Source organism: Aptenodytes forsteri, unplaced genomic scaffold (genome assembly GCF_000699145.1).
Source record: "Aptenodytes forsteri isolate BGI_AS27 unplaced genomic scaffold, ASM69914v1 Scaffold614, whole genome shotgun sequence".
NCBI lineage: Eukaryota > Metazoa > Chordata > Aves > Sphenisciformes > Spheniscidae > Aptenodytes > Aptenodytes forsteri.
This window is the reverse complement of record NW_008795777.1, coordinates 153,986-169,758: the sequence shown is the minus strand read 5'-3', so window position 1 is coordinate 169,758 and position 15,773 is coordinate 153,986. Positions and strand designations below refer to the sequence as shown.

Sequence of the window (15,773 nt, the reverse complement as noted above, 5' to 3'; positions counted from 1 at the left end):
CTTTTCCAAACTGTCACAAACCAATGAAGAGAAGAATCGCTTTGTGGCCTGGCTTTAGGATAGTGCTTTTAGGCTAGATCTAAAATAAGTTCTACATATGTCATCAGGCAAACACAGATTACTTCTGCTCTTAAATCTTTCAAGTGGAGGGGGATTTTTAGAGATCAATCTCTACAGTCATTCTCTTAGCATGTAAGAACGAGCTCTTCTCTTTCTGGTAAAAGGCAGCCCTAGCGCCTCCCTCTGAGCTGATTCAGCTCACTGGCCTTGCAAGAAGAAAGCATTTTTGGCTGAACTGGCTGGTAACAAAGCGACAGGTTTCAAAGCCGGCTGGAGGAAGGGGCGGAGTAGGCGCATTCCCCCTTCTAGCAGCAGTGAGGCCGTGCGCGGGATTTTCTAGGCAGGAGTTCACCTGCAAGCAACTGACTGTAAAATTCATTTTATTAATAGTGTTACACGCTCAAAGTGAAAGTGATACACACGAGACGCTTATCTCCCATTCATTTATTCACATTTTCCATGGATTTTTGTACACTTCCTCAATGTATTAGAACTAATGAAAACATTGTTACGTGACAAGTTATGTGAAACTTAAGTATCCACTGAAAAATTCAGAGCAGTTTGAAATCTCTTAACAATTAACAAATCGTCACATTCAGCATTTTCATTGGATTTTTACTAGCTCATGCCACTTTAAATTGTTTAATGTCAGTTAATTTCTGCGCACAGGCACCAGCTACAAAATTTTAGCAAATGCAAATAAGTTAAGGCATCAGAAAAAAAAGTCTTTAAGGACATTTTAAATGTTACAGTGCTGCAAAGGGAGCTGAATTGAAGTTCTTAATAGAGAAGCATACCTCCTAATTGGTTTACGTTCTACAACATGTTCATTTGAACTGTAAATTTTAATTTAAACTTTCACATCCATCAACCAAAAGGGATTACAGGAACACGCTGTCGTGTTCCCAAAAAGATAATTTTAAGTACATTACAAAAAAAAACCCTGCATATAGCAATTTAATATTTAAAAATAAAATTCAAACCAACTGTAATAATCTCCCTTACAGATGATTCTGATAATTAAAAGAAGCAGAGATCTTGATTTTCTGTTTTGGGGAGGTGAGAGGGAAAGATTTCTAAGCAGCTGAAACTTCAAAATTACAGCAGAGGGAAGAACGCGTGATCCATAAGACACTCCAGCACCTATGTACAGCTGAAACAGTGAAGGCATTAACTCAAATTAGGGAGGAAACTTGCATCTTTAACATCGGGTATCTGATATCCAGCTGTTAAATATATTAAGTATCTACCACGATACAGGAACGAACGCCTCATCGAGTTGGAATTCTGATCAGAATTCCTTCCTTGTATAGCATGTGCCACTTCGTTATGAAGGCATTAGTATATTGATTTCTATGCTCCCCGCTAACTTTTGAACTCATTTTAGGCCTTTTTTTCTATGTAATAGTCTCTGGCCTCTTACAGTATTTATGTATTTTAATATTTCTTAACTAGAACCTGAAGCATCATCAAAAACTTGTTTTTGCAACAGTACCGGAGAAGGGTTGTGCTTTATAACTGAACACCAAGTGAAAAGTGTATGACTGGCTGACTTTTCCTGCTTCATAGTCCAGGTAATTGCAGGGTCACTATGAACGATGTTGATTAAAACCTCTAATTTGCAGTAAAATTCTTCCCTCTTCTTTTAGTGGCAGCTTTCCCCGTGTGAAATGTTTAAAGTTGTATGTTTATGCATATATTTGACATTCTAATTAACACGAGATTCCAATTACATACCTTCCCCTAGCTTTACTGATAAATACGTACGTTGCTAAAGAATTAAGGTGTCTCTCAATTAGTCTTTCCCACAGCTAACGGAAGAGATTACTTGCTAGCATGGGTATTCTAAGGTTTAGTTTTTCCAACACAATTTATTATTATTCTACTTATTTTTCCTTACGCTCTGTGCTCGCCCTCAGGATGTCCACCCTTGAAAACATGACGGGGGCGCACTAGCCGTTACTCAGTTTGCCAGCTTTAGAACCGGGCCAAATACGTGCGTGCAAAAGCCCCAGGCCGCCTCCCTTCGGAGGCAAATCCTAAGGATCCACAGGAAGTTCAGTTTGTCTCCCACTTGTTTAAGTTACTTGGTCCGCATTTCAATGGATGGAGAAACAGTTACGTATCGGTGAGCTTTCGGAAGTAACCAGGTAATTGCAGGGTCACTATGAACGATGTTGATTAAAACCTCTAATTTGCAGTAAAATTCTTCCCTCTTCTTTTAGTGGCAGCTTTCCCCGTGTGAAATGTTTAAAGTTGTATGTTTATGCATATATTTGACATTCTAATTAACACGAGATTCCAATTACATACCTTCCCCTAGCTTTACTGATAAATACGTACGTTGCTAAAGAATTAAGGTGTCTCTCAATTAGTCTTTCCCACAGCTAACGGAAGAGATTACTTGCTAGCATGGGTATTCTAAGGTTTAGTTTTTCCAACACAATTTATTATTATTCTACTTATTTTTCCTTACGCTCTGTGCTCGCCCTCAGGATGTACACCCTTGAAAACATGACGGGGGCGCACTAGCCGTTACTCCGTTTGCCAGCTAGAACCGGGTAGCATGGGTATTCTAAGGTTTAGTTTTTCCAACACAATTTATTATTATTCTACTTATTTTTCCTTACGCTCTGTGCTCGCCCTCAGGATGTCCACCCTTGAAAACATGACGGGGGCGCACTAGCCGTTACTCAGTTTGCCAGCTTTAGAACCGGGCCAAATACGTGCGTGCAAAAGCCCCAGGCCGCCTCCCTTCGGAGGCAAATCCTAAGGATCCACAGGAAGTTCAGTTTGTCTCCCACTTGTTTAAGTTACTTGGTCCACATTTCAATGGATGGAGAAACAGTTACGTATCGGTGAGCTTTCGGAAGTAAACACACACACACACAAACCCAAGACTGCCGGTACAATCTCTCCAGAGTTGCTCTTGAAGTGGGATGCGTAACAAATGCGCTTACCACATCCACCGCTCTAGTCTATAAACCCTTCCTGCACAGAGACACGTTTAAGACATTACAGTCAAACGACAAATGCAAAATTAACTGAGCCCTTGGATATTAAACCTAAGCCTGTAATAAACTTTCAGGCAATGTTCTGCTTTTCATTCATACACAATTAACATGCAAGCCTTCGGCTTTTGGCCTCCAATTTAGGTATCGGCAAGACTTTTTTTTTTTTTTTAAAGAAAAGCACATTATTTTGAGGAACGTAACGTCAACTTTCAATGGTTAAGTACTGAGCCAGATGCAAAAAAAAAAAAAGGCACCAGTTTGTATTTCAAATAATATTTGAAATCGTATCTAAGCTTCCTTTACACTTGAGTCTTAAAAATGCAATTCCTGTGACCTCAGTGTAGCTGAGATGTGAGCAAAGGCCTTTGTTTTTGAACTTTGGTCAAGAGGGCTATAGATCCTATAAAGTTTTTCCTTCTTTTAGTTAAGAGGGGGAAAAAAGGCCATAACCTGAATTGTGCAGTGAATGAGGACCAAAGGCAGCCGTTTGTTCCCCCCCAGAGAGCAGCAGGTAGGATGTGCTGCATCTAATCAAATGGTGCTACTACTTTTTCCCCACCCACAGGATGCCGCTGTTGTGGATTTCCAGGTCCCCTGTGAGAACTGCATCATGCTGCTTTTTTTAAAGAACGGGATTTTTTCCTCTGTGCCGCATCAGCCAGAGAGAGGTTGCCGTGTTTCTTCCATCTCCCCAGAGCTGGTCAGTGAGACAGTTCAGGGAGCAGCTCAAGTTTAATATTAACATCTAGCTCTTGGATAGTTTCCAGAGCTGGAAGTGAAGCAGAAAAACAATTAGGGAAGGAGTTTCCAGCAAACAAGATTTGCAAAAGAAAAGGATTAAATAACCAAACAAGGTGTGATAAAGTTGAGATGGAAACCAAGAACAGAATGATGTTCTGATCCACAAATTATTGCCACGTGGTTAATTCTAACACAGCTGAAAGCCAAGTTATAGATTAACCCAGTGCTCCCTACTTTTGCCACAGAAAGCTTGTCCTAAAGCTGCAAACTACTGGTTTACTTAATGTAATGCAGTAAAGCACTGCAGTTTTAGCACACGGGAAAAATAATTACTGACACGCACACACACTTACGCATGTATTCTTGGTAATGGCCAGAGGCAATATAAAGATCTATAAAAATCCTGAAATTTGTTTGTGAAAAGAGCTCTCTTCAGAAAAGTACTAGTAGCGAGACAAGTACAACATTTACGACTCCGCCTCTGCTGGGTTTCAGTTTTAGCCCACAGGACTAGAGAAGAATACCTCGGAGGGACCATAATGGAAGGGCAACCCTTTGCCTCTGACTTGTCAGAAGTCGCCGAATGCCAGCTGTGGTTGTGGTCCAAGATAAACAGTCTTCCAGTTGTCTGCTTGTACTATTGCACATCATCAGCTTGTTGCTACGGTAAGAACAGAACTGACAGTTCTTCTCTAAGAAACACTACTGTCAACAAGACTACGCAAGCAAATTTTCTTTTAAATATCTCGAGATGCAGTCTCCGAGTCCCAAAAGCACACGAGTCTGTAAGAGTTAAAACACAGTACAATATATATAATATCATTGTTGTTGGGGTACATTGTCACTGACAGTTTGAAAAATTAGTCTCACCAGAATATGACAGGCCAATTAAAATTAAAAACCTGGAGTCTAGAAACAGTTTCAACAGTTAAGCTTCAACATCCCCCCTTCTCAAAACAGGAGGTTGTTGCATTGCACCGCAGTCTGTGAGGAAGCTCTGGTACCATATTTTTGTACTCTGATTTCAGTCCATTCTGTCAAATCAACTGGTGTTAAAAACACGTGCTTTAACGTAAATCAATATGCTTTATCCAGAAGAGGTCCTGCATTTAGATGTTGAAAAATGAGGGAGCACAGTCCAACGCTTGTGTTCTATTAAAGCTTTTATTAGCTAGTTTAGCTTTTCCTCACAGAATTTTTCCAGAATTCCTATAACAGTTCTTAATACCAGAGTAAAGAGTTAAGTGTTCAAGTGAAGTTATGGAAGAAAAAAAGAGCAGCAGCAGTTTGGCAATAATTCCTTAAATCACTGACTGCAACTTATTTAAGCCTCCTTTTTCTCCAGTAAGATTTTGTGCAACTCATCTGCATCCTCACTTGTTTTCACCCTTATTAACATAGTGACAGGAACAGCTGGATTCTTCTCATCAATCGGTGGATTAGGAACACAAACTATAAGAACGTTGTTTTTTCCGGTTCTTGTACATGGCATCTTAGGTGGAATTAGAACATTCAACAGTATGTTTCCTGCATATGAGGAGGAAAAAAAATTGCAATTAGCAATTTTTCAGCTTTTACTGCAATACAGATGTTAGTATACTTACTAAATAGGGATTTAAGTTTGTGTTTGGAAGGAAGGCAATTCACAAATGTCATATATACTTGTCTCATTCTTCCCTAAGCATCTGCTCATGGCCACTGTTCTCACGGATTTCTTTCCTCATTAGGAATGAGGAAGTCTCTGGAAATACCGCGTGCTCCTTTTAAAAAAAGGGAGGAGTCTGAAGAATATCAAATTATAGTAGGGACATGCAGGAAAAAGGGAAGAGGACGAGGGAGAAGCAGCAAATGAGGACTCGAGTCGTAGTGCTTAGTTTATGCTTATGCCAGCTGCTCATTCTGACCATCAAGCACAGTTCATAAGCAGAAGCAAAAAGTTAGCTTTAACACACATACAGACACGTTAATCCAAATTTGGACAAACTATGGGAGAATAAGTAGTTTGTATCCTCAAATCGTACAACGCATCTGATGTGGTCTACCACCGGCTTACTAATAACAGCCGTATGTCAACTTGTTAAATTATGTAGCGAGTTTGACAGCCCCAGTATTAGTGGTCTATTAAAACGGTTGCAAACAAACTCAAATCTGCTTCCACGGAAGATGCACACATTTTGTAAACCTGGTAAATAGTTCAGAACACGGTAGTAGTGTTTAGGGAAAAGTCAGTCTTCGCCTTCCTTTCCAGTTCAGTTTTTCAACACAGTGAGATTTTAGGAAAGGATTATAGCACTGTGTGAAGATAGCAAAAAGGAAAGCGTGCATCACTATGACTGCAGCAGCTTCTAGAAACCAACGCTTGGAAACACCAAGCTGAAATGTCTTAGTGTACGAGCTGAAGAAAAAGGAAAGATTTCCTAATACATCACCTCAGATGAAGGTAGAGGGAATGTAAATCAACATCAGGAAAATTAGCATCAGCTGAGTGAAAAATCAAGACTTGTGTTAAAGAGCAGGTAACTTGGAGAAATCAAGTTTTCATCTGCTCTATTCGACACATTCAAATCCCCAAGGAAATGCTGAAAGCACTGACAGCTCTGCCATACGTCTGCCTTCAGTTTTATTGCTAAGACCTGCCCTTTATCTGGCAAACCCTGTCTCCGCTGAAAGAAGTTGATGATTTAGAAGTGACTAACACAGGAGTCCCAATCTCACCAGGTATTTGAAAACTGCCCCTATTGGGCCTGCAGAGGCTTCATACAGACTTGCTAGAGTGCATTATAAACTGAAAGTGAGGCGAGATTTACCAAGGGCCTGCATGACTTTAGTCCTCAGGTCTCCTATAAGCATAATATTTATTCTATTTTATGGAAGTTGCCAAGTGCATGTGAACCTCACATGCAAGCTTGTTGAAATCAGGTACTGAAGTGTAGCAAGGCTTCTCAACAATGAACTGGTTGCATAGTTTGAGTGTGTAAACACTCTTCAGCCAGAACATTACACCCTGAGCCAGATGCTACATCAAGTACCCCCACATCAAGTACCCCCTAACTTCTAAAAGCAAAGAAATGGTTGCATTTTTTTCTCTTTAGTTAGCTGTATGTGTTAACATTCATCTCAAAAGATATTGAGGAACTATCACGCTACAGGTTACTCTTAATTCTGTAGAGTCAACCTACCGTTTGTGATCCAACTGAAGTTAGCTAAAACACAGTTCAACAGCTGGACTTCGGTGTGCATTTTAAGAGCAACGCATATAGCAAAATCCTGCATGCCTGATCTATAGAATGCTCCCCTTTACCCCCAAGTACAACGGATGTCTGCCCACATGGCCAACTATTTACGTATTCAGGATGAATTGCAGACAAATGACAGTTGGCCTGCATCTTAGCACAAAATTTGTTCCTCTTCATTTATCACACCCGATACATGTATCAGTACATGTACATTGTGGATCTTAAGCCATGCTTCAAACCACTCAACAAGTCGGGGATGGAGAAAAGCTATTAAAAAAAGGGGTGGGGGGGAAAATACCCAAACATACACCATAACCTTTTACTTCTTTGCACTGCTTCATGTGCACTATTTTGTAATACTCATTAGAGGCATCCAATTGCTTGTTCAATACTTGAAATTATTCAAAAAAAACAAAGTAGAAAGGTTTTCACTAATCGTGTCTGTTATGGTGTGTAACAAAAAAAATCCTAATGCTTAAGGGGTGGGGGGGAAAATACCCAAACATACACCATAACCTTTTACTTCTTTGCACTGCTTCATGTGCACTATTTTGTAATACTCATTAGAGGCATCCAATTGCTTGTTCAATACTTGAAATTATTCAAAAAAACCAAAGTAGAAAGGTTTTCACTAATCGTGTCTGTTATGGTGTGTAACAAAAAAAATCCTAATGCTTAGCAGGGAATTTCACATCAAGACTTGCTACTAGAAGAAATTTACTTACCTAAATTGGTATCCGCTCGAACTAGGAGTTGAGTTTTTTCATTTCCTGCTGGTTTTAAGTGTAATGTTCCTACACCTTTTTCTTTAAATTCATTATCCTTTTTGTAGAACAGTTTGCACCTGTGGAAAAACCCCCACACTTGTTGGTGCAGATATGTAGAGATTAAATACAAAGATATCTCCCAAATACACACACATATATATATGTATACATCTGACTCACAGTAAGCCAACAGTTTAACAATAATCAGGAGTTAAAATGTTGTGAGTAGCATAAATCTTTGTTCTTCTTGACCTTGTTTCATGTGCTAACAGCTAGTACTTCCAGTTCAGAAAGAGAAAGTTAATTATTTCTTTCAGTATTGAAATGACAAACATATTACTTTCAGGGAAAAGTAAAATGCACAACCACCTCAGGGTCTATAAGGAGTAATAACTGCAAGCTACTGTTTAAAAACACTAATTACAAAACCGAAAGAGCTTGCTGTATCATTCTGAAGTTATAATAGGACTTTTATGTAAAATTTAAAAACGTTTTTTAAGTGAAGCTCTAATAAACCTAATGCCATTCTTCATATACGAGCACGTACCTTCTCTCAGATAAAGCAAATGACTTTTTGTAGAAAGACAGATTCTGTGCTAAGTGTTAAGTAGTCAGGCAATTACTTGGACTACTGAACATGCTTTGAAAAACTGCTTCTAGGTAGTCTCGCTTTGAACTTAGAAGTACAACTTGTTCACTCCTTCATACAACAATCAGCATTTTCCAACTGAAGAGTCTTATTTTAGGCTATGCAAATAGCTGAGCACCTGACTCACACTTTTCAGAAGTAGTGTACGTTATTTCTGTGGTACAAGCCCTACAGTTTAAACTTACAAAACCTGATGAAGGCAGATACATCATCTTCATTTGTTAAAAAAAAAAAACCCCACAACCTGATCACAAGTAGAACACAAACTAGCTATCTGTGCTGTGTCCAAGATACACAAGAATTTTAGTAAGGTCTTACACATTTTTGTCTGTAATTAACTTTTTTACAATTGGAACTTCATATTCTGCATGGCTTCCTAAAAAGTTTTATTAACTAGGAAATCAAGAACATAGACAACATTAATTATGCACTGCCGCGATGAAGAGTAGCAGTACATAGGTATGAATTTTATTCTCAAAGTTACAATTCTCTTCACTATTCCAAGTTAAAATCACTTACTTCTTTGAGTAGAAAGCATCATCCTCTTTTATTTCATTAACAATGACTTTTGGTGGCTCTTCTTCCTCCTCTTCTCCTCCTTTAAATAAAAAGTTTTAGTACATTAATGTTGTGAGCATATAATCTGGAAGGTATTTTTGGCATTGTATTAGAACTAGTTTATGCATGCTGTATTTGACATATACATGTGTAGCCTGTCAATGATTTAAATGTATTTTAGCTATCAGTGTGGGCTCTGAAGCAGCTTCAGCTACAGAAAAAAAGTCTTATTTTCTTTTCATTCAGCCACACCCCTCAAGCAACGTTATACTCCTCTTCAATTTAAATGGGATGAAAATACACCACCACCACCACCCCCAAACAATCAAAACCAAAAATTGCAAAGCTGAACAAGTCAAAACCTTTTCTCGGGGGAAAACAGTTATAACATTTCAAAGAATAGTCTCCACAAATGGGTTCAAGTAAAGCAAAATAAATCTTCCAACCACCAACTTTAATTTGGGGGAAGGGTAATCAGTTGCAGGAATGACAGCCAAGAGACAGTGGCAGGATTATTTTCAGTCCCTCAACTGCTAGGATTTCTATCAGCTTACTGTACCCAGCTTAGCTAAATAGCAGAGTAAAACTGTCAGGTAGTATGCAACTTTATTGGCCTTACAGTCTTGTAAGAAAGATGTATGAAATTGTTCCATATCGTACGCGTTGTACTGAGGGATCTCTTGATAAACCTACTGGGCAAAGCAGCAGGATTGAAATGTCCTGCAGGCTCAAAGATGAACATACCAGTTGCTTTAAATTTAATCACTTCCAGTCTTGTATTCAGCTAAAAAATTTTTTTCTATTACAGAAAGTATAAATCTGACAAATACATAGGTTTTGATAACCATATACTTTTAGTTATACTTAAACACTATGCAAGACAGATTATTTCTGGATTAGTGGCACAGTTTGGTACTTTCAAATTCAAGAACAATTATGATCTAGTTCAACTTAGTATTATTTCATCTTTGCAGTATTCTTAAGTCACACACATTCACAGCTTAAAAATAATAATTTAAAATAGAATTTACCTTTATCATCGCTATTGCCACTTTCTGTCTGAGCTTCCAATACATTGGTGGATACTGCAGTGACAGACTTAGCCGGGTTTCCATCTTTTCCAAACAAACCTGAATTCCCAGGAGAAAATGAGAAACTGCTAAGCGTTCCTGAACCAAGGGAACCCAAAACAGAACTGTCGACACTCTTGCCAAAATTAAATGAGACGGTTGATGTAGCTCCTAACAATGGGTCTTTTTTTTCAGATGCAGCTTCGGGTTTTTTGTCCAAGGGATCCTCAGTTTTGTTGTTGTTGAACAAAAAAGTTGATCCTTGCTGTACCTTTGAATTCCCAAACGTAGAAACAGGCTGAGAGCCAGGTGTCTTGTTGCTTTCATTTTCAGAGCCACTGTCACTACTGCTTCCATGTTGCTGTTCAATATTTGCTAAATACTTCTCATAGTCTCTAAAGATGGGTGTCAGGTCGCATAGTGGGTTTGTGTTTACATGCTTAACTATCCAGTCACGCACAGAACAGTTTAAAGCTGCTAACTGTTTGTGGTAAACACTAGAGCTACAAACTTTACTCTGAGCATAGCCAGATGAAGATGGTTGACTGCCACCATTAGCTTTTGGGCTTGCAGCCTTTTTCTCAGTAAACGCAGTAGTAGTAGGACCATTTGACATTGTTGATCCTATTAGAAGAAAAATATGGTTTAGAACTTCTTTTTTTCCAGAAAGCACAGTTCTCATAAAAACCTAAACTAAATGTTCTCAATATTTCTTTATCAAATCACTCATTCTTGCTCAGTTAGGTACCTTGTCTTTTATCACAACGCGACACTGTGTACCAGATACTGTGGTACACATAAGCATACAATACTGTGAAACAGACCTAAGCTCGCTAAGTTTAGACAAGTAAGTTAGTTCAGGGATAGACAAAGTAGATAGAGCACACAGTTGTATAAAAAAATCCAAAGAAATCTTACAGAATAATATTAAAAAAATAAAAGTTTTGTATTTCACCAAAACCCCCAAAATCTTAATTCAAGCTTTACCAAGCTGCAACAATTAAAACAAAATATCCAGTTATCTCTTACTACTTGTGCTTTAAAGAACTCTGAACACACTAGCCCATGATTTTGCACATTTTTGAGTGGTTTCCATATAAAAACCATAATAAGCAAATTAAGAAAATCCTCATTAAATATTTAAGTTTCTCCTAATTTAGTTAAGCTCACTGAAATCTAAGCTACTCTAAACTTTAAACTCCACTATTTCTATTCTGTGGCATGCTCACTCAAACACTGTGGCATGGTTAACATTTCTGCATCGCCAACACAAAGGCATAGAACTAATATTCTTCAGAGACTACTAAAGCATGAGACTACAAGTCATAATTGCCAAAATATTTCAAGCGTCTTACATTTATACCTACATTTTAAGAGATAGAATTCTAGTAAGACTGTTTGCAATATAAGATGTACAGGGAAAAAAGGTTAATACTTTAGCTCTGCAGCATGTATTTACCAAGAACTGCAAAAAATACAGAAACAAGACCTTAAAAAAAAAAAAATCACACAAAGAAACTGCAGTCCTACTAAATGGACATTTTCCATTAGCTTTTTTTTTTTTTATTAAATTCAGATAATTGGGACAATTATTTAACTGGAACATGTTACCAGCTGTTTTATACTATTCTGAGTGTCATATGCCAATGTCTTCCATTCCCATTTGTGCCTATAAAGCTTTTACCTCCAGTATCAGATCAAATACGAATTTAGTTTCCACCTCTTAAAACTGCATGCATTTGATAACTTGTCCCTCCAGCAGTCTAAAATCTTTTTAAGAAATCTTACAAAGAGGAAGAAAATCTCAAAACCTTAGAAGAGAACCACAGGGTTGTTGGAATTTGTTTTTTCACTATTAAAATAACCCTACAGATTTTATGGCTGAATTTGTTCATAAATATGTATGATTATTTAAAACTTAAATAACCCTACAGATTTTAAAGCTGAATTTGTTGATAAATATGTATGCTTATTTAAAACTTACCAAATGCCGATTGTGTTTCGGAGGTGGTCTTTAAACTGCTGAAAGAAGGAGTGCTAGAGACACTACTGCTTCCATTAGACAGCCCTTCTAAAGGCTTTATTCCTGCACCATTACCAAATCCGCTGAAGCCACCTCCTCCTTTTCCAGAAGGCAATATAAAGCCTTTAAACCCTTTAAAAGCTCCTCCACTTTCAGACTGAGGAGAGGAGGGAGAAAAAAGAAAAAGGGAAAAAAAAAAAAAAAGAGACAACCAGTTACATACACCTCCACAAAAATCCTATCCCCACTTAATATTCCATTTATTTTACCCTGGTTCAGTGTGTCATTTCATGCATTATTCTAAGTCAGCTATGTAAACAAAGTTAATAGCTTTCTTATGACACATATTGCTACTACTTTTAATGGACTCAGATGTTCGGTATGAAAATAAACTAGATCTAGGAAGTGGATACATAAAAATTGTTCAGAGCAGTGGATGTGTTTGACTACCTATTTAGACATTCATAGCATCTTGCTTTCTTTAAATAATTACATGGCAATATATAATTGCTGGCTTATTTTCAGCAACTTTTAGCATTTACAACTGCAGTTAAGAGTCCAGCACTTCAAGCCACTCATCAAAACAGCATACTTTGTAGTCACCTATGTAACGTTTAAGTGATTTACCCAAAATATTCCAATGTGACTGATGGGAGAAGCAAAGATAGACTGTACTTGATAACATAGTGTATGCTTTCTGCAGCCTCTTCGTTACCTAGTTCTGAACACCATCTTTACAACCATATTATTTTACGGTATAGTTTCTTACATGTTTTTAAAAGATATAGTGTAATTAACATGCAAATAGGCACTGCCACTTTTAGGTACTACATATCATGTCTTTTGAGGTAATGAGCACTTATTACTGGAAGTGGGCTTTCAGTGTCTCTGGAAAGCCATCAGAGGACAAGGAGAATTGCTTCTGAGTTTCATCTGGTTTTGCCACTGAAGAAATATCAAAACTTACCAATTTTAGGTTCCATTCCAGTATCTGGCCTTGTGGGTACGGGCTCTTTTTGTTCCTCTTTGTGCTTTACCTTTTCCAGTTCAGTCCTCTGTTTCTCATTTCTAGGTAGCTATTTTTATTCTGTCTCTCTTTGATCAGTCCTACCTACCTCTCTCTCTGGACATTCAAGTTAAACTGCAGTCTTTCTTTCCAGCGTTCTGCTTGCTCCATTTAGGAACATCAATAAACTTCAAGTTTACCTTTTTGTAAGTATTTCACAGGTTTCTTATGCAGCCTCAGCTGTCCTGCCATCTCTTCTGCTTTTTAAACTTTGCCCAGCCTATCCTAGCTCTTCTTCCAGCTTTGATCTCTAACAGCTGACTCCTACCCTCCTGACTATTTCTTCTACAACATCTGGTCCCCTTCTCAGCCAGTTCTGTTTTTCCCATTCCATTTGCCCCTGAATCCCTCCTGTTCAAGTTGTGGTTTACTTCCTGCACCACCTCTTCCCGGTACAATCCTTTAATTAACTGCATTCTCTACCACCTTTGTGGTTAAAACTACTGTAGGCCAAAGCGGGATAGGACAGCTTCCTCCTTTACATTGCTTGGACAGCAGATGGAAAATCAAAAGCACAGGAGAAAAATCTAGCCCCTAATTGTGCCTAGTCCCATTCAATCCAAAAGCAATTTGAGTGATAGGTAAAGTTTCTGTCCTATTTCTAACACGGCGCATGCCCTGTTGAAAGAACATTTCATAGAAAGATATACATGACAAAGCATCTGTCAGGGATTTTTGAAAGGACTATAATTTGGTTGGACTGGGTTAATGCTTTCACAGGGACTAAACCTGTAACGAAGGCCAACTTCCTTTCAATTTTCAATTTGCAAAGAGTAGGTGGCACTAAAGCTCTTTACCAGGGCGGGGGGAGGGGAAGTAGCAGCATTCTTAACAAAAGACCTGTAACACTTCTCCCTAACAAATCTTTTTCATTCTCAGATCAGCTTAATATTTTGCCTTTTACTTATTTAGCATCTGCCTTAGACATCCCCCAGCCCTCCAGTACAGGTAACTAGTAACTTTTGATTTCCAGGCTTCCACCTCTGCAAAGAATGAAACTGGACCAGTTCAAATGCTACTTTACCCATCTGTAGAAGGCACTGTGTCTGAAACACTCTGCATTTATACTTCAAAAAATACACATCTCTCTTCACCTAATCCATACTAGTATTACGCATTTTTCATTCTAGCCTTACTCTTGCTACAGAACAGTAAGTAAAAACTAATTTGCATGTATGAGCTGACTAGTTGCATATACCTTCTAGATGATAGCTTTATACAGTATTATTACAAGCCCAAATAAATAAAAACCTGAGCACGAATGTCATTATTTTGCAACTGAGTCAAACTACAACACTAATGCTCAGTGATTACATTACCTCTGATCCAACATTTCGGCGTTTTGCTTTTTTAATAGCTCTGTTCTTCAGAACTTCTTCGCTAGCTACTGAGAATGTTCCCACCTTTAAGAAGAAGTTATGAAACATTAGTGAAATTCTCGGAATGCATAAAGTCATCATATTCTGAAGAGATGGCCGAGATCAGCTTTTGAACACACCTGTAACACTTCTCCCTAACAAATAAGGGAAGTAAAAAAAAAAAAAAAAAAACAAAAAAAGAAGAAAACACCACACCCAGAAAATATAGGACTGTGATTAGCTTGCCAGCTACTTGGACAATTAGTTGATACTTTCAAAACTCTGTCTTTCTTGTTCTGCATTACATTTCCCTTCGTGCAATCTCAGTTTTATTATGACAAATAATTCAAGTAATTCAGTTTCGAGAAGGTATATTGAGATGTATGCTGTAAATAAATCTCCTGCAGTCTGCTGTAGTTCAAGTATTAGCAAAGGCAGCTAATGACTCATTACTACCCTGTAATAAATGAGGAAATTAAGTTTTCTTATATTCAAATTTCTGGAAGAGTACTGTCAGTTTTCTTTCTCACATTTTATAGGCCTAAACATTTAATACTTTTAGTAGCACAGAAGCTAGCACGGCTTGTTTAGAGATAATACATGAGCCATAAGTAAGTATGAGACACTAAACATTAAAATCTCTTTTTACAATCAGATGAAACGTATCATTTGACTGTTTGCGTAATTCTTCTGGCTGCATAGGGACATTCAGCTAAGCACTCCAAATTATCATATTTCTGAAATTAACTATTACTGACCTTTAAAAAAAAAAAAAAAGAAAAGACATGAAGAAAATCTCTCTCAAGAAATGAAAACTGCTTTTCTTATGAACCCAATAAATACCCATCACACATTTGAAAAGTTCAGAAGCATTATGCATTTTAACAAGCCTGGTGTTCCCTTTAGAAATGTAAAGTTCCTTTCCCCTGAGTTGCTGATGTCATTTTAACTGTTAAAAGCTGCTTTGCCATATGGTCTACATATATTGGAAGCTTTATTAAAAAAAAAAAAAATCATTTATATAAAATTATATTTAATTGCTACACTTTTAACCAATTTTACTGTAGATTTTACCCACAAGATAAATAGCACATGCAAATAACTACCCTACTACCTGCAGGGGTGGGGGTGGGGAAGGATCTAATGTCTATCTTACCTCCTCAGCTTCATCCTCCTGATCCCAGTTTCTGTCAGTCAGTTCCTTCTCTGCAATTCTCTTTTCCCTTTTTCC

At 37.8% G+C, this 15,773-nt stretch overlaps 1 protein-coding gene across 1 annotated transcript; it reads right to left on the bottom strand.

The window, feature by feature from the left end:
- Nucleotides 1–3,160: 3,160 nt before the first annotated feature.
- On the bottom strand, nt 3,161–15,767 carry NUP50 (nucleoporin 50; the record flags this gene model as incomplete). Its single annotated transcript, XM_009283642.1, has 7 exons — nt 3,161–5,342; nt 7,777–7,895; nt 8,987–9,065; nt 10,057–10,719; nt 12,080–12,275; nt 14,504–14,587; nt 15,699–15,767. Coding segments are annotated over 7 exons (1,413 nt in total), but the record flags the coding sequence as incomplete, so codon positions are not given.
- Nucleotides 15,768–15,773: the final 6 nt, after the last annotated feature.